This window comes from Capra hircus, chromosome 18 (assembly GCF_001704415.2).
Source record: "Capra hircus breed San Clemente chromosome 18, ASM170441v1, whole genome shotgun sequence".
Classification (NCBI taxonomy): domain Eukaryota; kingdom Metazoa; phylum Chordata; class Mammalia; order Artiodactyla; family Bovidae; genus Capra; species Capra hircus.
This window is the reverse complement of record NC_030825.1, coordinates 36,285,225-36,312,172: the sequence shown is the minus strand read 5'-3', so window position 1 is coordinate 36,312,172 and position 26,948 is coordinate 36,285,225. Positions and strand designations below refer to the sequence as shown.

The window sequence follows — 26,948 nt, the reverse complement described above, 5'->3', positions numbered from 1 at the left end:
GGGGCGGGAGGTTGGTGGCAAATGGCCCCTTTCTCTGCTGGAGGCTCCAACAGGCCCATGGAGTGGGCTTCTGACTCTAGAGGGCCCCTAGGGCTCCCTGTTTGCTTCATTGAGCACCACAACTCCCTGGGCTGGGGTCATTACCCCTGTTTCACACTGAGGAAACCTATGGATACGTGATCTGCCCAAGGTCACTGAAGGGGGTTGGGTGTAAACCAGGTCCTGTGCCCAGGCCCCCATGCTGAGCCCTGGGGGTTGCCCAGGCAGTTTCTGGTCTGTCACACGGCCACAGCCTGTCACTAGGCAAACAGAGCATTTCCCCCATTCTAGGAGAAATAAAAATTTGTCTTTATTCAAAAAGTGTCAATCAGGTGAGTATGTAGCCTCCCTGTGGCTTGGGGGGTTTGGGGTGGGTGGTCAGGGCCCTAATCCTTGAGCCAGTCAAGAAACAGGATTCACCCTTCAAATCACAGCACTGAGGCACTGGTGCCAAGAAATAATCCTGAGGGGGTCCCCAACCTACCTAATCTCGCCTTAGTTTGCAGAGGCACTGTCTGTAGGATCCTAGCTAAGGCTCTAGTTAAGCCTTGAACTAAACTTCCCATCCAGCTGGGTTCTGCAAGCTGCATGGTGGAGCCTTGTGCCCAGGAGGGTCTGTTTGGGCTCATGAAGCAGGAGAGGCCCAGAGGTTCACTGGAAAGCCTTCACCTCACCAGGCCTGGCCTGTGGCATCGGCAGTGCATGGGGTTGGGGTCCTTTGGGCCAGGCTCTAGGGCAGACCTTGGGGGTCAGAATACCTGGAAGAGGAGCAAGGGCACAAGGAACCTCCTCTGCTGGAGCTGCTCTACATGTGCCCTGCTCACTGGGCAGTGGGAGAGGGGTCCAGTCTGGGGCCTTGGTCCTGGGCTATGTCCCGGGCAGAGGTAAGGCCAGGCTGGCCAGCCTGTAGTGCTCTTGGCACATAGGGACTGATGAAGAAGGACTGCAGGAAACGCTGCCGCAGGCCCTCAGGCAGGTAGTAGTGGATGAAGTATATGAGCCCCAGGCCATGACCTGGGTAATAGCGGCGGCGTGGCTGGGCCGCCAGCAGCGCATCGGTGATGGCATCTACCACCGGGCTGAGGTCTGGCAGGGCCTGGCTCAGAGAGTGCAGGAACTGCCCATTCAAGTGCTCGATGTAGTCCTCACCATAGGCCTGCAGCAGCTCTTGCGGCAGGGTGGCCAGCAGCTGCTGCTTGCGCTCTTCCCACTGGTGCACGTCCTTCACTGACTCTGCGGAAGGAGTGCCAAGGCCAGAAAGGGGTCAGTGAGGGAAGCCAAACCCAGACCCAGGTCTCTAACTCACAACCTGAGACCCGCCCCCAGCCAAAGTCAGGCCCATTCCTCAGACCCAATCCCACTCCAGAGAAGACCACACCCACCCTGCCTTCCTCCTCTCCCCCGACAGGCCCCACCCCCAAATCCCTGAGCCTCACCTGTCTTGAAGCAGGCAGGCTGGATGATGCTGACCTTGACACCCCAGGGCAGAAGTTCACAGCTAAAATTGCCCATGAGCAATGCCAAGGCCGCTTTGGAGGTCCCATAGGCAGCCAAGCATGGAAACGGCATGTCTCCTGGGGATGGATTGGGAGTGGCGGATGCCTCAGCCTGGGCCGGGGACTCCAGTATCTCTCCCTGCCCAGCAGAGGCATCTTTTCTGCTCCAGTGCGGGAGGATCCTCACCTGCTGGGCTGCTTACGGTCACAATGCGACCACTCGAACGACGCAGCAGTGGCAAGAGGCCTTTGGTCATCTCCAGTGCACCAAAGAAGTTCACCTCCATGCAGGTGCGGAAAGTGGCCACCGGACACAGCTCTGCATCCGCCACAAAGATGTTCTGGCCCGCGTTGTTGACCAGGCCCCACAGACCTGAGGGCATGGAGCCAGGAGGGAAGCTGCGGGTCAGTCCCACAGCACACCTCCAATCCTGGCCCCCTCACATCTGCCCAGCCATGCCCTTTCCTGGCGAAGTTGAGCTTACTGACCAGTGCTGGCGGTGTGGACCTTGGTGAACTCCAGCACACGGCTAATGTCTGCTGGCTTGGTCAGGTCCATCTGCAGCAGCTGCAGACGAGAAGAACAGCAGGCACGCAGCTCTAGGGCGCCAGGGCTATTCAGATCCAACACGGTGGCCAACACTGTGAAGCCCATGGCATCAAGCTTCTTGGCCGTCGCGTTGCCAAAACCAGAGTCACAGCCTGGTCAGGGAAGGATGGACAGCCAGTAAACGCCACCATGGCCCAGCTCAGCCTGAGACAACCCAGGGTCACCATGGCCTGGATGAGATCCAGGCTCCTGACTCCTGACTTCACAGCATCAGCAGCCCTCCCTTCCTAGGCTCATCTCTGGGAGGCTTGGACCCTCTGGCTGAGCTCCTGAGGTCCAACTCTTTCACAGCTGTCATCTCCCTCACCCCTCATAGCGACCCTATCAAACGTGGCTTATGATCCCCACTTTACAGATGAGGAAACTGAGATCTAGTAATGCTAAGTTGCTTCCCGCAAAGTCACTCAGCTGGCACACAGTAAGGTCAGGACCCTGTTGGTAGGTCAGCTGAGACCAGCCCCAGCCCTGAGGTCCTTCTGTCTGCTTGAGATCAGGCCTCAGCTTGCATATGCAGATATTACTCCCTAGCCTCCCTTCCTTTCTCACTGCCCTTGCCCAGCATTCTTCCTCTTACCTGGACACTGAAGCAGCCCCCTTTTTTCGTTCTGTCCCACCTTGTCTCCTTGAATCCATTCTCTGCCTAAGTAGCCCAAGGGATCCTTCCCAAAATAACAATACCCTCTGCTTCTGGAAACTTCTCCAAGGCTCCCCACAGCCCTTAGGATAAAGCCAATGTGCTCTGTCCCCATCATCTAGGCCCTGTACCACCTGAGCTCCACCTTCCTTTCCAGTTCAGCACCCTCTACTATTCCAGGCTCTAGGCAAGCTGGAGGCCCATCCCCACCTCATGCTTGACCCTTGGAATTCCAGTGAATGGCAACACTGGGACATTCTCTGAGCCTCAAATAACTTGCCCCCAGGACAGGGTCACAGTGGATGAAGACAAGAACAGATCTGCATTAGAATCCCTTCCCACATCCATCAAATGTGATCTGAGGTCAGTTACCACTCTTGGAGGCTTAATTTCCTGGTTTTGGTATGCAGAGAGATAAACCACGAGGCAGAGCCAGTGTAGGGGTCTAATAAACCCCGGCTCCTTTGATTGTTCCCATTCCAATCCAGCTCCTTGGGTGGTCAACAAGAGGGGGTGTGGAGAGGGGGGTGACCAGTGAGGAAGGAAGCTCTTTAGAGCCTGCCCCCATGGTGGTCCTGCTGATCAGAGGTTGCAAAGTGGTTCTGCGCAACCAGCTCCCCCCTTCTGTCTGTTGAGGGAGAAAACAAAGCTGGGGGACTGCAAGCTGGGCTTTGTGTAGCTGGGAGCCCACTAGCCAGCCCAAGCTGAGGGGTACTTCCTGGGCAAGTCTGGCTGGAGGAGGGGAATGAGCACGTGTGTGTGTGTGTGTCTGTGTGTGTCTGTGTGTGTGTCTGTGTCTGTGTGTGTGTGTCTGTGTGTGTGTGTCTGTGTGTGTTGCCTAAGCTCCCTTCCAAGCCCTTCACAGGGAAACTAAGGCCTCCCAGAACTCTGAGCAATCACCCCCACCTTTCCTTTCATACCCTCTTGCTCACCTGTACACACTCAGAAACCTACACATACCTCCAACCTACCTGCAGAGAGGTGTGAAAAACAATGGCTCACTCCCATGAGACCCATACTGCCCAGCAATGCACAGATGTGCACACAAAGCACCCAGTCACTCCACCCAAACCCTGACCCCAGGGCTGAGCTTCCCAAGTAGCCTCGGCTAGGGGTTCTCAGGAGCATTCCCAGGGAGGGGTGTGTGGCAGCTCTGGCAGGCTCAAGGCACTGTGTTCCTAGCAAGTGAGCCAGGGCCTGGTCACCTACTTGTACTGCAGTCAGTAGTGAGTGAAGAAACCCCAGAGTTTAGGGGCATTGGGAAGCTTGGAGGTCAACTCTCGATGTTTAGATGGGGTGGGTTGGGCAGTCTGCTTCCCCTCCTCCATTGCGGGACTTTGCAACCAGAACTGAGGGAAGACTCAGTCTTACCTCACTCTCAAGATCAAGGGTAGGAGGTCTAACAGTAGCGGCACAAGGACCTGAGGTGAGATCCCAGGAAAGATTGCCTGGGTCACTAGTATCTGAAGATGACCTGGATCCGGAGGAGGCGGAACTCACTAATCAGAAGGCAGGAAGGGAGCTGTCCGGTCCCTGGGGGCAGAAATTCTTTGCTTTTATACTAGGAGATCTGTCATCTCTCCTTCCTCAGACCACTAAAACTGGGGACCCTTGAAACTTCTCACTCTACCCTGAACTCACATCTCTCACACCCAACCTGAGCCATCCTCTATCTCCACCATCTTTACTGAAGCTCAAACCCTCCTGCTACCTTCACCTGAGTACATTCTGACTTCTTGCTGGGCATTCAAGGCCCCTTCCAAGGAAACAAATGCTTGTCTCACCTCATCTCAGCAGCTAGACTGCTTACTGGCTGGCCCCCTCCCCCTTAGGCCATGCTCATTCCTGCTTCAAGCTTCTGTCCCACACCCTTTGTCTGATCCAAAACACCTTCCACACTCTTACCTATCTCCGCTTATCTTTTGAGGCCCAGCTCAAGGATGGCCTCCTCTGGGAAGTCTTCCCAGCTTCCTCTGATCATGCAGGGCCCCCTACTGGACCAAGGTCTCTGAGAAGCCACTCACCAGTGCAAGAGAGAGAACCCTGAGCACCTGTCCAAAGCCATGGGGGTTAGGGGAGAGCCCAGGCTCCCCTTCCCCGACACTAGAGCCAGTAGTGTCCTATACAGTAGTGCCCACTTTCTCTCCCTCTCCACTCTGGGTCTCAGCTCCTCCTTCCCTCCTTCTGGTGATATATTTATTCCTTGTTCCAGACAAAGAGAGCTCAACAAGGTGGCCAGAGGCACCTGAGCCCAGCTCTCTAAGACCTCACCTCCTTCCCAGGCACAGAGGACCAGGAGGAATGGTGGTGGCATAATGAGTGCAGACTCCGGACAACTCCTTCACAGTTTGGGTCTGGGTGGTGGGATCTGAGAGGTGGCTGAATGTCCAGCTGTCCCTCATGATGACCCCAAGCTTTTCTGAACTCCAAGGAGCCCAGTCAATTGGGAGAAGAGGGTCCCAACTCTCCATTTAAGCCTATTTCTCCTGGTCCCAGGGAAGAGACAGGACCTCCCACGTGGGGATGTTAGGCAGAGTTCAAGGGGTGAGGATTTTCTGAAGTCCCTCAGAGCAGTGTCCTCTGTCGGAAGACTGCTGTCTTGGAGAGGGACGTAGCATAAACCCCAAGCTCCAGGAGGCTCCTTTAGCAGTCTCCCCTGCGCACCTGCCCACTCCCTTCCTCCTTCTCCCTTCAACACTCCCCAAAGCTGCAGGTAGTCAACCCGGACTTGGGGAGGTGCCCTGCGCTTCCTACTTGGCTAGCTCCCTGAACCCAGGGGAGAGGGGCTTCCCCACTTCTCGGCTGGGGGTCCCGCGTTGCCTTGGCATGCCCACAAGGAGCCCTCTGGGTGTCCGGTCCCGCCCTCGAACCGGGAGTCGCCGCGCTCCGCGCCCCGCGCACTCACCGGTGATGAGCACCGCGCGAGTCGCCACGGGCAGGCGCTGCGGGCGCGCCAGGCGGGACAACACGATCCAGCCGGTGGCGGCCAACACGGCAAGTGCGGCCAGCGGGGGTAGCAGGCGCTGGCACAGCCAGTCGAGCGCGGCCAGCAGCGCCAGCGCAGCCAGCAGCGGGCGGCCCAGACGCAGGTCTGCGCGCAGCAGCTGCAGCAGCGCACGGGCCGCCACGAGCAGCCAGGCGCCGCCCGACGGCCAGGGCCAGCTTTCCATGGCGGCCGGGGCGGGGCGGGGCAGGGACCGGGCTGGAGAGCAGGGACTGGGACTCGGGGCTGGGACGCGGGGTGCAGCAGGACACCAGCCAGGGGCGGGAGGGATACTCGCTTTCTCTGTTCGCCCTCGGACCGAGCTTTTAAAGAGCCCCGGGGGCGGGGGCGAGGGCGGAACGGAGGCGGGGAAGGGGCGGGGCTTTCCTTTACTTCTCTGCCCACACCCCTTACCGGGCAGGTGCCCCCACCTCTACCTCCCGCCCTCTGCCCCGCCCCCGCGGTCAGATTCGCTTTCGAAGAAGCCGGAACCAAGTCCCAAAGTTGCTGCTCTAATGCTCAACTCGCCGCTGGCCGTTCCCAGGAGAGCTGCGGTAGGTCTAGCCCTAGTGCCCCGCATGCGCTCACTCCTGCGCTGGTCCGCTGAGCCACGACTGCCAGGTGAGCACATCCACAGCTCACACTTGCTCGGGACACCTGAGGACACACGCAACCTCCATCCTCACATTGACCGCACCTCCGCCGCCAGCCGTGCCTGCCGGAACACCTCGGGGAACCAGCCCGCCCTCACCCGGCAGCCTAGGCCAACGCTGGCGTAAGCACCATGCCTTGAGCGGCCCCAGGTGCCTAGAACACACGCTCACACCTAAGCTGCCTGCGGCCACCGACCGATTTGGGGCTGGGGGCTAGGTGGAGCAGGGTGACAGACCAGATTCTTGGGAGTCTCTGCCCCGCAATTCCCCCCTTCCTTCCACTTTCCAGCCCTGGGTTTGCAGCAAACCCCTTCCCCACAATCTACCCACACACACAATCCCTCCCCCCCCACCACCCCCGTCCTCCTGCCACACAAGTGTACGTGTGTGGGCGCGGGTGTGTGGAGAGGAAGTTCTGAGGAAGCATCTAGGCCTCCCATTAACTCCAGCCCACTCTCCAACCCCAGGGACCCCAAGAGCCAGGCCAATGGGGACATCCGGGGAGTCAGCGAGGGCAGCCTCTAGGACAGGGTGATTTCTGCCCTGCTCCCAGGATCCCCCAGGGTATAAAGTGAGTGAGTGTGGGTGCCTTTCCTTGCCTGTGTGTATGAAGGTCTGTGTCTGTGTGTGGCCCTATGGGCCCCCACTCTGCCCACCCCCATGTCTGGCACCCCGTGCTTGGCATCCATGCCAGGCTCTGCCGGCACAGGGAAGTGGTGCCAGTACCTCACTGCCAGGCCTTGTGCTGAGGTCAGTAGGTCAGCCTGTGGTACAGGGGGGTCCCTGCTTCTTCTGAACCCTTGCCCAGTGCCTCATCTATGCCCACACTAGGTCCTGGAGGGGTCATGGACCCCTCCCAATTATGTTGCCCATTCTCTATCTTAGATGCTCAGGTTCTGTGCCAGGGCTTCAAAGCAAGGCCTCCTCGAAGCCTTCTCTGCCACCCAGGCATGGCCCCCTGGTGAGCCAGGGGCATCTCAAGGAGGAGCAGGGAGACACTCACTTAAGAGGTCCTTTCCAGAGCCACTGCTGAGCTTCTACTTCTTCCTCCTCCTACTGTAAGTACGGATGACAAGTTAGGCATGGCCCTGGGAGGCAGGGCTGGGGAGGGTATGTGTGTCTGACCCTGGGTTCGTGACCTTGTGTACCTGTGTATGCCTATATTTGTGTACACTCTGTCCATGGACTCCATAGCTTGTCCATACACAAATGACATGTCTCTTCCCATGCCATGACCCTGTATATGCATGTAAGTATATACACATGTTTTTGGTGACTCCCTTGGTCTGCATCATTCTTCGGAAACTCAGGGAAACACTCATTTTCCAAAATGTGCTGACTCCTATCATTCTGAACCTGTGGCCCAGTCTCACAGGTGGACACAGCAACCTTGACCTGGCATCCCAATATGAGCTGTAGACTCTGGGTTGTGGGACCCACACCCTCCCAGCTTTAGTCACCCTACTGAGAGTCTGAGTGTGGTTTCTGCAGCTTCAGACCATTAAGTCCCTTGGGACTGTGGAGGGGATGTAGAGGAGAGGATGAGGTTTGAGGGGGGAGTGTCTCAGGCAGCCTTCAAGGTTAAGGCCACACAGGTAGTACCAGAGCTTGCCAGAGTAGGAGTTAAAGGGCAGGGAGTTGGAGGACTTCCCTGGTGGTCCAGTGGTTGAGAATCCATCTGTCAATGTAGGGGATATAGGTTTGATCCCTGGTCTGGAAAGATTCCACATGCTACTGGGCAACAAAGCGTGTGTGCAGCAATTACTGAGCCTGCGCTCTAGAGCCTGTGCTCCACAACAAGAGAAGCCACCACAATGAGAAGCCTCCACACCACAACAAAGAGTAACCCCTGCTCGCCAGAACAGAGAAAGCCTGTGCGTAGCAACAAAGACCCAGCAAAGCCAAAATGCATAATTTTTTTAAAAAAGGGTAGGGAGGTGGAAGGTGGAAAGCATGGTGAGGACAGTCAGAAACAAGATCCTACACTTCGGGGAGGGAACCATGAAGGGCCCTGACCCACTGGGAAGCGTGGGATGGGGAGAGAGACTTGCTGGGAGGGGAATTTAGGGAATTGTCTTTGGTTGTGGAGTGTAGGATGCTAGGATGGGTGGGGCATGTTTCCAGTTCAGCTGCTGGGACCCTGCGCCATCTTAGACAGAAGTATTTGTCTTGTGTGGTTTGGGTCTCGGGGATGATCTGCCACGTTTGTATTTAACACCCCTCTCTCCCAGAAATTCATCCTACTTCCTAGGCCAGGCCTTCCTCCCAGGATCCATACTCCAGCCCACTGTGGCCACCTGAGCAGCTGACTCCTTACCTTTCATCAGGTGGAGACATTCTGGAAGTAGAAAGAAGGTGGTTTAGGCAGTCATGGCTGGGAGGGGCTGGCCCAGCCCTGTCTGAGGCTTGGTGCCAGGCTGTGCCTGCCCAAGGGCAGAGAACCAGCCTCTGCCAGAACCAGGAGTCTGGGCTGGCAGGGCCCTCCAGGGAGAAGGGGGAGCAGAGGGCAGGAGCCTCAGCGGATAAGGCAGGGTTGGCAGGGGCAGAGGAATGAAGGGCAACCAGAAGGAGTGGAGCCCCTGAGCCACCTCACCCCTAGGCCCTCAACCCACAGTCTCCCTTAGTCTCACCACCCACCCCACTCCTTAATCAGAAACTTGGTGAGCCAAACCTTCAGCATGCCCCAGGCTCTGGAGGGCCATGAGGTGGGTTGGGGGCTGGCAGTCTGGCTCCAGCTGAGTCCAACAGCTCACTGGCACCACCTGCTGGCCACTGGGGGAGGGCACGGCTCTGAAGGGGAGAAAGAGGTGACTGTTGGATGTGAGGATGGGAGGAACAGAAATCCAGGATGGGGCCTGCCAAGTGGCAGTCTCTAAGAGCTCACTTTCTGTTCTCTTACCATACTGTGTTTCTGGAGCCAAGCGCTCCCTATCAACCCTTTCTTCCTCTGTGGTCAGGTTCAGAGGCAGCAGAATCCCAAGGAGGCCCTGCTCTCTGCTCACCCATGGCAGAAGGGAGCCTCTTCCTGCCGATGGCCACCCCCTTGCCCAAGTTCCACACCCCATCCCTCCCCGTCCTCAAATACAGCAAACTTGTACTGCATTCCTACTATGTGTCAGGCTCTGTGCTGGGGACTGTGGCTATAACAACTAACCACTGGCTCCTTTCTGGCAGCATGTACCCCAGTTTGGCTCTGCCCTCTCCCCCTGGGAACCACCATAAAGAACTTCTCTCACTCAATCCTGTATCCCTTTCCCCAAGCATTGTTCTCATGCTCTCCTCCCCACAACACCCGCCCCCTTTCTCAGCTGTATTTCTCGAAAACTGTCTCCAGTCACCATCTTCACGCTCCTCTCTCCCACTCTAGCTCTGAGTCAGCTCCAGCTCCTGGCCGTGCCAGAGGTCACCAGTGAATGACAAGCTAGTCCTCAAATACCAAGGACACATCTCTGCTTTCAGTTAACTCCTCTGTACCCTGGGCCCTCTCTCCCTTCGGCACCTGCAAAGCCACTGCTACTGGGTTCCCTCCTACCTGTCTGGCTCTCCCTCCCAGCCTCCTTCATAAGCTTCTCTTCCCTGTGGGTGAACCTCTGGCTTTGGAGGGCTGATGCTTGGTCCCTCCCACACCATGAGCTCATCTTCCTACTTGCATGTTGGTGACTCCCATGCTCCTTTCCAGCCAAGACTCTTAATTCCAGGCCCACATGTCCAGCTGCCCCTGGATGTCTCCCCTGGACACCCATAGGCCCCTTACACTCAGCATGTCCAAAACTGGCCTCATCATCTTCTCTAGTTCTGGCAGCCACACCCTTCCCAGCTCATCCTCAATCTTCATTCCATGCACTGGCCTCCAAACTTCTTGCTCTGTCCCAAGCCTTGGGTTGGGTGCAGAGGCCTCACAATAGCCCTTTGTAGTAGGTGTCATCATTACTATTTTGTATTCAAGGAATATAAATCAAGGAATATAAATATAAATTCAAGGAATATAAATCAAGGAATATAAAATATAACTGAGGCTTCTGGAGGCTAAGAAAATTGTTCAAGATTCAAACTCAGGTATACCAGAGCTCAAAGACTGAGAACTGTGTTAACATAGAGCTACATTTGCCATGCATTTCCCTGGTGGCTCAATGGTAAAGAATCCACCTGCCAATGCAGGAGATGCAATGTCAATCCATGGGTCAGGAAGATCTCCTAGAGAAGGAAATGGCAACCTACTCCAGTATTCTTGCCTGAGAAATCCCGTGGACAGAGAGAGGAGCCTGGTGGGCTACAGTCTATGCGGTCCCAAAAGAGTCGAACATGACTTAGCTACTAAACAACAACGTTTCACCACCTCTGACTTCATTCTGAGGGCAAAGGAGAGCTGGGAAAGGTCTTGAGCAAATAAGACCCTGTCCTGATTGACTAGGAAATGGGTTTGGGGACAAGGCACGAGGGGAGGCTGGGCGTCCTGTTGGTGCATCCCTGCGAGGGACAGCAATCTCTTTTGGACAAACTGAGCCTGAAGTGCTTGTGGACATGTGAGGGTTGAGCCCAGAGGCAGCTGGGTGCCTGTGGTCCCCAGCACATCACTCATGTGGTACAAGAGCCTGGGAGATTGTCAGCTCACCAGGCATGAATGAGTGCCCCGTCCATCTCCTCTAGCTGTGCACCTGGAGGCCAGGCGCTTCGCTTACTGGGCAGAAGAAATGGGGACATGTGGGAAGCCAGAAGTATCATTTGTATTCTTCAAACTGTGTCCAGCACCCTCCCCTGAACTTCTCTGCTTCCAGGATTGAAGGCAGATATTTGGGGATTAGGGCCCTTGAGCTTGGGAAACACTAAGAGAATTTGCTCTCAAGGGTTTTCTGTACAAGTCCCAGGGGAAAGGCAAGTCCCAGCTGAGAACACTTACTGGGCGAGCTTGGCTGACTCCAGGTGAAACTGGTCATTTTGAGTCCTGCAGTGCAGCTCTGAGTTATTCCTAATCCTCTGCCACATTTACTGCGTGCTTGCCAGTCCTTGCGTTCGACTTCCTCATACTTAATTTTCTGTACTATCCTCACATCGTCCAAATGAAGCAGGCACCACAATTCTATATATAAAAAGTTCAGTGCTTACTCAGCCGTCCAGACGCTCTGCTCCCCAGCCATCAGGCAGCACTGTTCCTTGTCAGCCAAGGAGGTTGGCATTATTCAGGGGCCGATACCCAGGCAAAAGACTATCAACCTTTTAAAACTTGCTTCTGGGAGTTCAGGGTTTTTGAGCACAAGCCACCCATTTTCCTTGCTTGGCCCTACAATAAGCTCTTCTCTGTTCCAAAAAAATAAAAAAAATAAAATAAAATTTGCCTCTGGATTAGAAACACGTCTCCCAATGGTAGAATTAAGGCAAGTTACAAACTAATTCCAAAACTTGCTTCCTTACAGCTTCCATCACCCTGATTCAGGCCTTTTCTTGGCAGAACAACTGCAAAAGATACAAAAATTAGTTGCTGTTGGCTGTCTGGTTTAATTCATTTGCATATACATAATTCAGTCCCACCCCTCATGGCTAATACCCTACTTGGGGAGCTGTGGCTGTTTTCTGATTGCTGGTAGGAGGCCTGTGTGTGTTGTTTTTTTAAATAAACTGAAACCAGATGGAGAAGAGTTTTGTTCACTGCCTTGCCTACAATTTTCTCCAGCAAATTCTTTGAAAAGCCAACCATCTATGAGTGGTGCCTATTCTCTTTGGAGGTCCCTCACCGCTGGCATGCAAATAGCAAGCAGGACTGGGATTTATAAAAGTGAAAACAAAAAGGAGAAAGAGAAGTTTCTTGGCCCAAGGGCTCTTGGGTACACAGTGGGGTCATCTCCTCGTGGAGCCCCAATTTTAGGTCTGCACTTACAGTCTGTGTCTTCCTCTCCTTCTCTTTCTCTCTTGAGTTGGGAACTGAGCTGGGGTTGAATCAGAATCACTTGGACTAACGACTTGGTGGAAATATGGATTCCAGATCCCCACCCGCTTTGCAGCACTAACTGATGGCAGGAGAGCCTGACTCTCAGGATGGGTCGATCTTTGAGTCAGTTATCCTCCGGAAGGGGTCCGAGCCACTCTTGCTTTCATCTTGGGAAGACTAGTTGCTCAAGATGGTTATAGAAATATTTTTAACCGCCAGCCAGGTCTAAGGCTTTGTAATGCCCCTTGAGCACCTTGTCAAGAGATTCCTTGTTCTGAGAAATAAGAAAGTACACAACCCCTGGTCAAGGGGTTAAGATTTTTCTTTGGAATTTGAATTGAACATTGTCCTAGTGAAGTATGACCCAGTCCCTAGGCAGGGGAGAACATGTCTTTCCCAGCTCTGACCTTCATTCCTAGCTCAGATCTCTGTTCTTTTGGATTCCAAGGCTTTTTAGATAATTGTGTCAGGTTACATAAGCTTTTGAGATATGAGGGAGCACTCAAAGGAAATTCCTCTGGGAACAGGCATCAGAGGTTCTGCCACATAATTTGTTTTAAAGTATTTGAGGAAAAATTCAGGTGCCTTAGCCTTGCACATTTTTGAAATAAAGTAAGAACAGTCAATGACTTTGTATGTATACACCATTCCCCCATAGAAATGAGGAAACAAAAAGATACACCAAAGAGCAAGCGAAACTGCTCCCAGGGAGCACGTGCAGGGCCAGTGCAAAGAGGGCAGCTTTGACTGAACTGCCATGGAAATCCTTATCAGCACAGGATACCTCTCCCCATCTGCCTTTCTGCATATTAGATAACACATGTAGTAAATACAAGCCTTCATTTTTCTAAGAAACATAAAATAAAAACTGAATTACTGCCAGAGAAGCTTTAAAACCATTAGTTCCTAGGACACTGTGGGCACATTCTCCACACACCATCATTTTCATGTCATTTGCCTCCAAGGGATAGCCCTGCATCAGCTCTGTTGCATAAGGTGCTGCTTCCAAACACCTTGTTCCTGACTGGAGACACAGAATAAGTTTTGTCTAGGTCTGCAAGAGTTCTGGAGGGGTGACATCGTGTTCCAAGCTGTACCAGTTAGTGTCAACAGTGAGAAAGCTGCCAGAGTCTTCTTACCAAGGAAGCTGAGAGAATATTGTATACACCAAACAGCACTCCTTTCTTAAAGCACAAAGTGGTCATAAAAGCTACTCAAGAAGGGAAAATTAATAGGAGGAAAACGTATTCAATGCAGTGAAGGAAAAAAAAATATTTACAAGGGACGTGGAAATAACAAATTTACTATGATGAAGGGACGGTAGTATAGGAAAGTCCATTTTTACACCAAAAATAATTCAACAGGTATTATTTACAAAAGCCTTCACAAAAGAATTCCTGTTAAGTAATGCTATCTTTTCATTTGTTTGTTCCTGCCTTCATTCATACAACAAACATCTATTGAGTGCATTTGTGTTCCAGGCTCCATGCTCAGGGAATGCCATGGTGAGCTAGATAACTATTCCCCCACTTGTGGGCTCTGCATGTGGCTGGAGGACAGTCCCTAATCAGATCAACACACAATCCAGCAGCCGCGACAGACAGGAGGAACTAGAAAGCAGAGTCTCAAGGCCTCTTCTATTCTGAGGGTTGAGAAAGCTTTCTAGGAGGAAGTGGTGTTCCAGGTAGCAAGAACATCGCATGCAAAGACCCCTAATATAAGAGGGAACCTGCTCCTTCAAGGAGAGGGGAGCCAGGAGGCTGCAGAGGTCAAAGGGAGCTAGGGGGTAAGGAAGGTCTTGGAGGCCATGGTGAATGAGGAGGTTTTTATTCTAATTTCATGGTATATGGAGATGCTGCTTCCTGTGAAGCAGGGAGAGTCACTGAGAGCGGTAGCAAGAAGTAAAATAGTCAGTAAAATAGTAGCCTTGTTTTTCTTCCTTCCTTTCATTTATTTATTTTATTTTGGCTGTGCTGGGTCTTCATTGCTTCTCGTGGGCTTTCTCCAGTTGCGGCAAGCAGGGGCTACTCTAGTTGCAGTGCATGGGTGTCTCGTTGCTGTGACTTCTCTGTTGCAGAGTATGGGCTCTAGAGCACAGGCTCAGTAGCGGTGGTACACAGGCTTTGTTGCTCCACAGCATGTGGGATCTTTCCAGACCAGGTATCGAACCTGTGTCTTCTTAGCCACTAGATCACCAGGGTAGGCTCTCTTCCCTTTTTCTTTTCTTTCTTCTTCTTCTTCTTTTTTTTTTTTGACAGCCCCAAGCTATCAGGAGAATGGATTGATGGGGAGGGGAGCAGTCACGAGGTGACAGTCACGAGGCCTCTATGTTTGCCAGGGCAAGAGGTGCTTGTGGCCATGGGGACAAGCCAAGTAAACGGGCTGACTCATCCAAGGCCCATTGGAAAGGGTGCTGTGATTCAGACAAAATGGACCCAGAGAACAAGACCTATGGCTAACCACATCCCACCAGTGAATCTGATAATTAAAATTTAATTCCATTAATTAACGAAACGGAGAGCATCATTTCCTGATAGAAAGACAAGTAGGGTCTAGATTACATGTACCAGTGTCCTTACCAGTGGAACATTCTGTGTGCTTCATATGCAGGACCACATTTTCAGGCTTCATCATGGCCCTATCCAGTAAGGAGCTGTTGTTACTGCTACTTCACATAGGAGCAAACTGGATTTAGAGAAGTTGGGGGATTTACCCAGCTGGCGACTGGCAAAGCTGGGATTGAAACAGGTAACCACTGATATGCCCTGGGACAAGAAACAAGTCCCAGGAAGTCTGGGGATACATTGACTGTAATTAAGGATGGGCTGTGGGTCTAGCCCAGGTTGGGGTGAACTGCCTCAGGGTCTCTTCTGGCAATTCGAGGAGTCAGGTAATGAGCTTGGAACCTTCTCACATACATGTGTACAAGTTCTTTAAACCACAGGTAGGTCTTTTTGTCTCTCTAGCCTGGGCTGTTCACCATGGACAGACCTGCCTTGCTAGTCAGGGACAGCCAATCTGGACAAGAACAAGTCCTGCCCTAGGGGATGACTTCTGTCCTTCAATGTGTCTCATGTTTTCATAGAAACTGGCCAGAGCGGGGCAGGAGGAGCTGAGACTAACTACATTTTGAGTAAAAGCAATGCCGTGGGAAAGGGCCTGGGGGTGGGAGCTAATGCCTTGGGTTCCAGGAGATCCACTGATCAGGGGACAGGGATGAGGAGGTGGACAGGAGCTAGCTGAGCTGGGCTTTGGAAGCCAAGCTTTGGCATTTCAGTTGATCCTAAGGGCAAAGAAAACCCTGGAGGTAACTTAAACAGAAGACTGATGAGGCAGTGTTAGCAAAGTGTGGCCTTCCTCAGTAGGTGATGCCCTGGGCAGTGTCAGGTTCTGGACTGGTGACCACACCACGATGACAGAATCAGGACACCATCAAACTGCGTGTGCTATTAAAACTCAGATTTGGCCAGAGGAAGTCTTTTCAGAGAGCTTGGTCTGGAATCACTCAGATACCTGGGCAGTCATTGTTGTTTCAAATGAAACAGCTTTGGGACTTCCCTGGTGGTCCAGTGGCTATGACTCCGTGCTTCCAATGCAGGGGGTATGAGTTTGATCCTTGGTCAGGGAAACCGCAGCCAAGTTTGCATGCTACAACTAAAGATCTCGTGTGCCGTAATGAAGATTGAAGATCCTGCATAACACAACCAAGACCTGGTGCCACCAAATAAGTAAATATTTTTAAAAAATGAAACAGCTTTCATTGGTTACATATACATGTACTTAATCCTATTTGAAACCCACTGTATTATTTCCTATTGCTGATACAACAAAGTGCCACTAATTCAGTGGCTTTGTTGTTGTTTAGTCGCTAAACTGCGTCTAACTCTTTCCAACCCCATGGACTGTAGCAACCAGGCTCCTCTGTCCATGAGATTTTCCAGGCAAGAATGCTGGAGTGGGTTGCCATTTCCTTCTCCAAGGGATCTTCCCAACCCAGGGATCGAACCCACATCTCCTGCACTGCAGGCAGATTGTTTACCCATGAGCCACCAGGGAAGCCAATTCAGTTTCTTAAAACAACACAGGTGTATTATCTTCTAGTTCTAGAGGTAAGAAGTTTGAAATGGGTGTCACTGGGCTAAAGGTAAGGTGTCAGCTGATTGGTTCCTCCTGGAAGTTCTACGGGAGCATGTTTCCTTGCCTTTCCTACATTCTAGAGGACACCTGCATTTATTGGCTCATGGCTTCTTTCTCTGTCTTCAAAACCAGTATAGTGTTTTCAAATTTCTCTGACTTCTGCTTTCACCATCATGTCTCCTCCCACTCTGACCATCCCATGCCTCTCTCTTGTAAGGGTCCTTGTGATTACACTGAGCTCACCTGGGTAATCCAGGATACTCTCTTCCATCTCAAGACCCTTTCATATCTGCAAAGTACACTTTGCCTTGAGAGGCAGCGTATGCATAGATTTCAGAAACTAGGATATGTACATCTTTGGGAGGCCATTATTCAGGCTACTACCCACTTTAACAAATGATCAGAAAGAATGCTAAGCCTGCCAGCTAAGAGGAGAAGGGACTGGAATCAGGCAGGCTGATGTTAGGGAGACAGAAGGCTCCTGCAGAGACAGCAAAGGGGAAGCTGGTGCTGTGGGCTAGAGTGGAGTGGGAAGAATGGACACAGGACATATTTCAGGGGGAGTGAGAAGAATGGACATAGGACATATTTTGAAGGGAGGAACTGCCTGGTTGTGGGGACTGTCTGGATCAGATGGGCAAGGAGTAGGAGGAGAGTGGGTAGGCAGTGGTACCCTTTGGAGGGCCTAAAGGGAGAGGGAGGTTTGTGGCAAGGACAAAAAGGGCATATAGGGATGTGCTGCATTTACTCATGGGACAGCTAGGGGGGACTTCCCAGGTGACACTAGTGGTAAAGAACCTGCCTGCCAATGCAGGTAGACATAAGAGACCTGGGTTCGACCCCTGGGTTGGGAAGATCCCCTGGAGAAGGGCGTGCAGCCCACTCCAGTATTCTTGCCTGGAGAATCCCATGGACAGAGGAGCCTGGTGGGCTATGGTCCATAGGGTCACAGAGTCAGGCATGACTGAAGTGAATTAACATGCATGCATGCACAGGACATCTAGGAGCAGTGCCTGGGAGGCAGATGGACCCAAGGTTTGGTGGCTTGACTCTCCAGTCCCTCCCTTCCCTGTGGGCATATAATGGCTCTTCCTCCACCTTGATTTTTGGATCACCATCTCTCTTCAGCCCTAAATTCTACAATTCCAGATTAGAGTTGAGTTGTCTTGTACTTTTGAGGCCAAAGTAGCCTTGATATTTAGTCCATATAGTTTACCAGTCCTGGAAACAAGCATTTATATGATAGACAAATAAAGACACTTGCATAGGACCCAGAATCAGCACATGACAGAGCAGGAGTTGCTATGTTGCCTTTATTGCATGCTTGTGGCTGATAATTTTAGGGATAGGGGTATTTTCTGTCCAGCCCATGTTGAGCAGGGAGCCAGCCAGCTGCTCACTTTCCTACAGCCTAGAAATATGGATAGGGCAGCTGGTGGAAGACAGAGCCTCTTCCTGTCTTTTGAGAAAGCCTGAGCTCATGAGAGGGTCCATTTTGAGTGTCCCCAAGTGGAGGGGAGAGGGCACATTCAGGGAAACCAAGTTCAGCAGGGAGGGAAGAGAGTCTGCAGCCCCTGGAATGGAGGAGGCAGGTGCCTGTCCCCCAGCAGCCCCAGGGCAGCAGGCATGATCCCATGAAGCCCAAATGTGAAAGTCCTGTGGGTTGGGGCAATGACTGTGGCCTTAGTACCAGATAGGACACATGACCAGAGAGTGCTTCTCACAGTGTTAGCTGCTGCAGGAGGTTCTGAATCCTTGGAATAAACTGGGTAAAGAGGAACCTAGTAGAGACGAAGACCAAATTTCCCTCCAGCCTGGACTATCGGAAATCCCAGTAGGATTTATGCTTGACTTAAAGGAAATAAAGAAAAGAGAACTTATTCTTTTGGCCACATGGTGCCAAAAGTGGGACCATGAGTCGGTGGGACCTTAGTTTCCCGACCAGAGACTGCACCCGACCAGGGACTGAACCCACGCGCTCGACAATAAGCGCACAAAGTTCTAACCACTGGACCCAGGGAAGTCCCAGAAAGGAGATATTTTGAGCTCTTACACTTCACACATTATATTATGGACCACCTTCATATTTATTTGCTTTTAGATATATATTCCTCTTAGCCTGTTATCTCTCTGAAGGGCAGGGATCTCGTGGGTATTTCCTAGGGTACGTCCAGTGCCCAGCACATACTCTCATTAAAGTGTGCAGGCTGGCTGAGGGTTTCCCTAAGAGTGATGGGCTCAGGGGAGAACCTGGAGCGGAACGCTTACGGGACAAGTTAGGATTTCGAGAAGACAAGCTGTGGATTGGGGGTAGAGAAAAGTATGTTTTTGAGGAAGAATGTTGAAAAGGAATGGAGAATGGGGAGCCAGGGGGTCCGGGTGAGCCCCGCCCGAGCCTGGGTGCCAGCGCGACGTGACGCAGAGCGGTTTGGCCGCTGTGGGGCGCCGTAGCCCACGCCGTTGCCAGGGGAACGGGCCCAGCGCCGGACGAGGCCCAGCCAGCGTCTGCCTGGCCGGGTGGTACAGCCAGCCCGCTCAAGTCGGAGCCGGAGGACTTGCGGGCCTAACCTCCGCCTCGCGTCCCGGGATGGGGCTCCGATTCGGGGCGCACCGCCGCCGGGTCCCAGGGACCGTCTCTACCGCGAGAGTCTGAAGCGCGGCCGCTTTGGGGTGGGTAGACGGCCTGGCGCTGGGGCTGAGCTGCTGAGTGACCTTGGCAGGGCCGATCTGGCTCGGCCGACGACGCGCAGGTGAGGAGCCCCCTGTGCAGTTCTCACCTCGAAGCTGAGCCACGGGGGCAGAGCTGCCGCCGCCCGGCCGAGCTTTTCGCCTGGAGCCCGCTGGCGGCCTGGGCTGCAGGTCTTGGGCAGGGCGCCCGGCTTCCTTCTAGCATTCATCAGGTTCGCAGATCGGCATTGAGTGTCTGCTATGTGCCAGGCTCTTTGCCAGGCGCGGGGCCACCAAGGGCTCCAGAGAGAAGGCCGCAGTTCTCCAGAACCGGCAGTGTTAAGAAGGGGTCGGGCGGGGGTTGCGGGGAGCAGGCGCCAGATACACGACTAAAGTGATTTCAGGTCAGGTTAAATGGTCTAGTGCTGAAATGGAGGGAGGTCCGGGAGGATCCCCTCTCTCATGTGACTTTTAAGCCAAGATCTAAGGTTGAGAGTCAGCATTGTGATCAGGATAAGGGTGTTTCTGGAAGAGGCAAAAGGAAATGCAAAGATCTGGTGGCCGCAGGTACAGAGGAACAGAAAGGGTGAGGGGGACTTTGAAGGATGTGGTGGAACTTTCAACTTTATCCTAGCAGGAGGAATAAACCACTGAGGAGTTTTGATGTGTTTTTAAGTTTTGAAAATCTCACCTCACTCTGGCTGCTGTGGGCAATGTGGTTGTGACAGGGCATACCAGGAAGTCAGTTGAGGGTCCTCCTAGTTCTGCCAGTGTAGCTGTGCCTCCTAGAACTTACTTAGTCTCTCTGAGCCTCAGTGTCCTCATCTGTGGAAAGGGCATATTGCTCTGCATGTTGTTTATGAGAGAGAAAGTGAGGGGCTAGCCACATCTCAGACCAATGACTAGAGAGGCCTATGAGAACAGTTTGAAATGATCCGATCTACTTCAGAGAGTTGTGAGGGATAATAAGCAGATTCCATCAAAACACTTAAAGCGGTAGCACAGAATAAGTGCCTTCTAAATGGCTGCTGCTGCTGCTGCTAAGTCACTTCAGTCGTATCCGATTCTGTGTGACCCCATAGATGGCAGCTTACCAGGCTGCCCCGTCCCTGGGATTCTCCAGGCAAGAACACTGGAGTGGGTTGCCATTTCCTTCTCCAATGCATGAAAGTGAAAAGTGAAAGTGAAGTCGCTCAGTCGTGTCAGACTCTTCGTGACCCCATGGACTGCAGCCTACCAGGCTCCTCTGCACATGGGATTTTCCAGGCAAGAGTACTGGAGTGGGGTGCCATTGCCTTCTCCATCTAAATGGCTAGCAATGGTTATTGTTGTTGTTGAGACACTGTAGGGGAGCAATGATTGGGGCTTGGAATAGAGTGATGGCAGCAGAAATGGTAAGAAGTGGCTTAACTTCCCTTCTTGAAGGAGAGTTGGATTTAGAGATGTGTAAGGGGTGGTCCCTATTTTTGCAAAACTGGTGATTCACAGCGGGAGACGGGTGTATAAACAGATAATCACCATGAGATTCAATAAAAGCAACATTGGTACTTAATTAGTCAGGTTTTGTTTTGTTTTTCTTACTTTGTTCTGTCACAACTTTGTTCTAAATGACTGTTTCTTGGTGGGTGTTCCTCAAGGCTTGCTTCCACAATCATGGGATTTGATTTCCTGGTTAAAACCAACAACCCTTGCCTCTGCTCATTGGCCTTATTTCAGCTCCATGTTGCTCCCTTCTTCTTGTCCTGTTTCCTTGGTTTAACTTGAAGCCCAAACACTTTGCAGTGATTGCTTCAGGAGGAAAATGGCACAGGAAATGTTTGCAGACCACGTCAACTCAGAAATGACTAAGGTTTCAAGCTTTTCTTGCCCTAGCATCAGACTTCTGCATGTTGTTGATGTGAGGAGCCCAGCCACATCTGAGACCAATGACTGGAGAGGTCTATGAGAAAGGCCTGAAGCTCCAATTTATTTTCTGGGAGTTTCTGTGATGTGTGTCTCTTATTCATGTAAGCACGTCCCAGAATTTTAAAGCCAGAGACTTCTCTGGCACCTGTGGGGAATTCTAATAAACAAAGTACTTGCCCCTTGAAAGTTTTTTTTATAAATGACATTTTTTTTGCTGTAGAACAGTGTGAACCATGTAGCATTTTCTTTTCAGCCCCTCCTTTTGGTGGTTAAATTGGGCAGTGGTCAGATCTCAGTGAAAATGGGTTTAAAAGTAGATCCTGGGGGAAAAAAACAAAACGGAAAACTTGTTTCGAAATATCGACAGAAAAGCACACATATGCAATCATAAATCCTCTAGCAAAAGAAAAGGTTGTTGAGAGTGAAGCCTTCCTGTGGTGTGCACCTTCCCTTTGGGTTCTGGAGTCACAGGAAGCTTAGCTGACCTTCAGCTGAAAACTGGATCAAGGTCCTGCCCGGCTGCTCTTCTGTCGTGCCACCTGGTTGTCTGATTCCAGCTTGGACAAAATCCCCAACAGCTCATAGGGAGCTCTTCAGCTGAACAACTCAGAACTGCTTTTGAGAATGAGAAAGCATTGAACTACAACTGAGTGCTCTTTTGTTGCATGGTTGTTAGGCAGGATTTCCTTCTTTGTCTGGTGCGATACTATGCTCTAGATCACACGTGCACATTTGGTCTACATGGAAGCCCATTGGGGCCAGGAGGGTAAGAGATGACACCCTTCAATTATTTATTTGACTTTTTGTTTCAAAAGTAGAACCCATGGTGAAAAAAGAAATCCAACAGCACCAAGGAGTACGTAGTAAAAACAGATCTCTCTCATCCCTAGCCACTAGATCTCCTTCTCGCAGGCTGCCTGTGTGTTTGCTTTCTTGCATTTCTTTCCAGAGGGAATCTGTGCATATAGGAACATACATATCTATCCACCCACCTTGGCTTTCACTTACTGGTAAGCACACTCTACAACCGTCCCACATCTTGCTTTTCTACTTAGTTCAGTTCAGTCCCTCAGTTGTGACCAACTCTTTGCAACCCCATCGACCACAGCAAGCCAGGACTCCCTGTCCATCACCAGCTCCCAGAGTTTACCCAAACTCATGTCCATTGAGTCGGTGATGCTATCCAACCATCTCATCCTCTGTTGACCCCTTCTCCTGCCTTCAATCTTTACCAGCATCAGCGTCTTTTCAAATGAGCTTTTCACATCAGGTGGCCAAAGTATTGGAGTTTCAGCTTCTATTTAACTGTGTATCAAAAGTCATTTCATCCCTCATTTTTGATGTTATGTAGCATTCCATTGTGTGGATGCACCATATATTTTTTTAATATTGGTTTTTTGGGTCCTTTCTTATTACCAACATGACTGCAATGAATCTCTGTGTACTTTATAAGCATCTGTATAAGATAAATACCTAGAAATGGAAGGTCTGGGCCCAAGACTGGTATATGTGTTCTCAAGTTTGGTGCATGTGTGTGTGTGTACGTGTGTGTGCTAAGTCTCTTCAGTCATGTCCGACTCTTTGCAACCCCATGGACTGTAGCCCACCGGGCTCCTCTGTCCATGGGGATTCTCCAGGCAAGAACACTGAGTGGGTTGCTATGCCCTCCTCCAGGGGATCTTCCCCACCCAGGGATCGAACCCGGGTCTCATGTCTCCTACATTAGCAGGCGGGTTCTTCATCCCTAGTGACACCTGTGAAGCCCCCTCAAATTCGGTAGACATTACCAAATTGCTTTCCAGCTAACCTTTTTGAAAAATAAAGGAGTGATCTAAAGTGACGGCTTTGTGAAATTCGCCTGCCAGTTTCCTCAATCTGTGGGCATTATGTAGGGACCAGAAGCAGGCTCTGTCTCCAGCCCTAACCCATTTCCCTTGCTCCACCGTGTTTCTCCCTGTTGGTAACTCAGTTCTCCAGGTCCTCCAAGCCTCCACATTGGCCCTGTCACCTCTCTTCTGATCCCGGCACTCTACCCTTCCAGTTCTGTGGCCTCCGCCAACAAACCCTCTTTAGTAGTGAAGTAGATTCTTTCCTGAAATTCTGAGACATCTTGCAGAAATGCAGGGATGCCTACAGCCTCTCCAGGGCTAGTACTTTTCATCTCAGTCTGGTTCTTTTGACAGCACTATTCATGAATCTCAGAACACCATTCCTAAATATTTTTTTTTGGTGGGAGCAGAGGTGAGCAAGAGGGAAGTGAACCTGTCAGGTAACTGTTCTCTAGTTCATAATGAGAACTTGAAATGGTAAGCTTTTCCTCACTTAAACTGGGCATATGAGTTAAAGTAGCCTAATATTATTTTGCAAATGCTGTTTTAGGCTTTTAGCAAGTGAAGGTTAACATAGATTATTGTCATCCCAGCAATGGCCTTCACCTTGTTGGGACAGGGAGAGACCTGCATAGCCCTTTCAGCCTACCTCAGAAGCCTTACCTTAACACTCCATGGGGCCTCTTTGTTCTTGCCTTCTTTCTGTCTCCAACAGCTTAACTCTGTGGTTTGTTCTATGGCAGCTGAAGGTACTTGAGAATCTTTTATCAAGGTCCACATACCTGCCAGCCCATCAAAGATGCAGTGGGTCATCAGGCGGGCAGTGGGAAACTTGTGGGCTTCACCCCCACCTCCCGCCCATCTCCTCCCAAAGCACTGGGCTTCTGGGCGATTGCTCTCCCTGGGCCAGTCTGCTGTGGTGTCACTTCCCCCAAGTCCATTCTCTTCTTGCTCATGCCCTCCTTTCCACTGTGAATAGAAAGCTTTCTAAAACACCCGTCACCTTTATGTCAATTCCCCTGTTTAAATTTTCTGTGACTCACCATGGCTCTTTCAGTAGTACCTAAGCTTACTCACCTGGCCTCCTGTCATCACCTTCTTATAGAAATGAAGTTGGATCTGCTTTCCTAACACACAGCAAAACCAATCCACTGACACCGGGCTATGGTGAAGGAAAGTACAGCATTTATTGAAGGGAGTGAGAGCCAAGCGAGTGGGAGTGGGAGGGGTGGGAGATATGCCTCAGGTCCACTCCACCGTGGTCTTTGAGTTAGGGCTTTTTTTTTTTTTTAAGAGAAAGAACCAAGAGGCTGGGATTAATCATCATCTTGTGACATTTTTGTGACATGTCTTAATTGTAGTTTTTGGAGTATTCTAGTCTCTGGTTTATGATTTTCTATCCAGGTGGTCCATGGCACAGGGATCTGTTAGTTCATCTTGCACTAGAGAGAAACCCTTTCTGTGTTGATGATGACATCTATAGTAGCCATTTTAGTACATGTTTTCAGTAATTTTAGTCATAAGACTCTGGTTGTTTAGTTTTCAGTTAGCACAAGATTGAAGTTACAAGAGACTCAAAAGGGAACAAAGTTTTAGATAGATTAATCACAATTTCAGTAAGGGAACTTGATTTTAGGGGGACTTGGTTTCAACCTAGGATCTGACCCTGCAACTTCCCAGGGCTCATCTCTGTCTCTCTCTGTGAATCTTGCTCTCTGACCCCAAACCCATCCACTCTGTGTCCTGTCATACTAGGCTGCCAAAATACCCATTCACCCACTTCCCTGATATCTGTCTGGGTCTGTCTGGGCCTGCAGAAGGCAGTCCTCTGAGGGCAGGAACCTGGTCTCATATGTGTTTATATCGTTAGTGCACAAGGGGGCTGGGCCAAGACATGAGTGCACAAGCTGGCCATGTCTGGGAGCAGGATGACACATCTTTTAGTCTGATCTCCTAGGGAAGTGCCGAGAGGGGAAGGACAGCCAGAAAAGTCCCTGGGTCTGATGACAGTGCTTAGTCCCTTCCATGCTTAAAGCCCCATCTCCTATTCTCTCCTACCTCAGAGCCTTTTTAATAAATTTTTTTTTGGGGGGGGGGTCAAAATAATTTGTGGCCACCAACTCCATAAAGGAAAATGTCATCAGTTAAGAGTGGGTTGGCTCAGACTTTTAATGCAGGTGGCATGCCACCTGGGCAGCTCAGTCTACTCTAGAGTGCTACCACTTCTGCAGAGGACTTAGACCCAATAGCACCATCCCCCTATCCACGGTCTCATAAAAGTGGTACCTCTCTGAGCCAAGGGTACTGGGGTTTGGAATCAGAGCAGTCTCTAAAGCTGTTGGTGGTAGGCCCCTGGCCTCAAATGGTGACTTCTCCTGCCTCAGGCATCAGGGACACCCGGGCACTGGGGGGTGCCTGTGGCCACTGCCAGCCCACTCCAGCAGTGGGGACATGTCAGCCAGCCATGTGCCTCTGCTTCTTTCTTTCTAAACTACCTCAAGGTGTAGGGCTGTTCAGGAGTGAGGATGGCAAGGAGAAAGTCAGGATTTAGGGGCCCTAATTGATGGGTTCCCTTCAAAGAAGTTGCCCTATTGGATCACCAGAGAACCTATGTTGGAGCCACAAAGATTTGTCTTCCTGAGCAGAACTGCCCAGCTCAACTGTATTCACTGGGCTTGACCTGATGACCTTTGTTTCCAAAAATCAAGGACAAAGATTTGCTACCTCTGGGGACCTTCCAAACAAAGTGATGCCAGCTTTTTGATCACCTTTGTCATCTTTCATCAAAGCTGAGAAGTTTAGAATGACAACCCAGCTCAGCTCTTATGACAATGTGTTCCTTGGGACTACTGACTTAAGAAAGCAACTTCAACCAGCCCCATCACTTTGGGCATAAACCTCATAAAACCTCTTAGGATATCAGATATAGTAGCCTCCTCAGTCTGGAGAGATGAGGATACCCCAGAGGGCTGCTGCTGCTGCTGCTAATTCACTTCAGTCGTGTCCGACTCTGTGTGACCCCATAGACGGCAGCCCACCAGACTCCCCCGTCCCTGGGATTCTCCAGGCAAGAACACTGGAGTGGGCTGCCATTTCCTTCTCCAATGCATGAAAGTGAAAGTGAAGTCGCTCAGTCGTGTCTGACCCTCAGTGACCCCATGGACTGCAGCTTTCCAGGCTCTTCTGTCCATGGGATTTTCCAGGCAGCAGTACTGGAGTGGGGTGCCATTGCCTTCTCCACCCCAGAGGGCTATTTAAGGGTAATCATAATGTCTACCATTTAGGGAACATTTATGTGTCAATATGTGTTACTGATCTGTATATAGCCCTAGGTGGGCATCTCTACCCCTGTTTTCAGATGAAGAAACTCAAGCCCTTCAGCTAGTAAGCAAAGAACCAGGAGTTGGACCTAGATCTGTTTCCTCCAAAGCTGGGGTTCTTTTCCCACCTTTCATTGGTGTTTACTGAAGACAAAGCAAATGACCAAAGGATTCCAGTTGAGTTCCTGGGAGAAAAACTAGGATCACTCCATTTAGCTTTGAGATGAGGCTACTCAGAATCTCCAGGTTTGGTTTGTGGGAGGCCCTGGGCCTTGGGTGGTATGAAGGGCAGAGTGGCTGAGTATGAATGTTTGGCAGTTAGGGAAATAGCCATGGGGCGGGAGGAGATGGGGTGGGAGTATGGGTGCCTGGTGACTATACAGATTGAAGGCAGGGCAGAACAGGGCAGGAGGCTTTGAGTGGGTCAGGATTTCACATCATTTACTGTGCCCATATTTCCTTTTATTTCAGATGTTTTCAAGTCAGCAAACATTACTGAGCACCTACCATGCACAAGGTATGTTCTGCATGTTTGGGGGAAGGGATGTGGGGGAACAGAGGTGGATGAATCACAGTACCATTGCTGCCCTTAGGGGAAGCTGGCATAAGGGGGCAGACATAGAGATGGCAAAGTGTACCAAATGGCAAAGTGACTTGCCCAATAAAAACTGAGTGCAAAGACCCCCTGACTCACTTGGAGCATCAAGGAAAGCTTCTTGGATGAGGTGGTGCTCGCACTGGACTCTGAAGAT

General features: G+C 51.3%; 2 protein-coding genes across 7 annotated transcripts in view; one reads left to right on the top strand and one right to left on the bottom strand.

Moving 5' to 3' along the window:
- Window positions 328-6,058, bottom strand: HSD11B2 (hydroxysteroid 11-beta dehydrogenase 2). Its single transcript, XM_005692140.3, has 5 exons — window positions 5,685-6,058; window positions 2,025-2,237; window positions 1,723-1,908; window positions 1,476-1,613; window positions 328-1,272 (listed from the first exon to the last, which is right to left on the bottom strand). Exons 1-5 carry the CDS (start codon window positions 5,947-5,949, stop codon window positions 860-862), a joined length of 1,215 nt encoding a protein of 404 aa, XP_005692197.2. The 5' UTR covers window positions 5,950-6,058; the 3' UTR covers window positions 328-859.
- ZDHHC1 (zinc finger DHHC-type containing 1) overlaps window positions 7,301-26,948 on the top strand; it is a 32,513-nt gene continuing 12,865 nt past the window's right edge. For 2 of the 6 annotated variants that reach the window (XM_018062149.1, XM_013971244.2), the window contains exons 1-2: window positions 18,917-19,225; window positions 26,668-26,713. In XM_018062149.1, the coding sequence (XP_017917638.1) occupies window positions 26,705-26,713 (9 nt within the window). In that variant the 5' untranslated portion in view covers window positions 18,917-19,225; window positions 26,668-26,704. Of the gene's footprint in view, window positions 7,474-14,948; window positions 15,087-18,914; window positions 19,226-26,667; window positions 26,714-26,948 lie in introns of those variants that run through there. The other 4 variants (XM_018062146.1, XM_018062147.1, XM_018062150.1 and 1 more) reach the window with 4 other exon arrangements.

Excerpts from the sequence above, each read along its gene's own strand:
- HSD11B2 (XM_005692140.3), bottom strand. The coding sequence starts at position 5,949 with ATGGAAAGCTGGCCCTGGCCGTCGGGCGGCGCCTGGCTGCTCGTGGCG. Across the intron at positions 1,909-2,024 it reads GGTCCACACCGCCAGCACTG|GTCTGTGGGGCCTGGTCAAC; the intron begins GTCAGTAAGCTC and ends CCATGCCCTCAG. Across the intron at positions 1,614-1,722 it reads GACCGTAAGCAGCCCAGCAG|GAGACATGCCGTTTCCATGC; the intron begins GTGAGGATCCTC and ends ATCCATCCCCAG.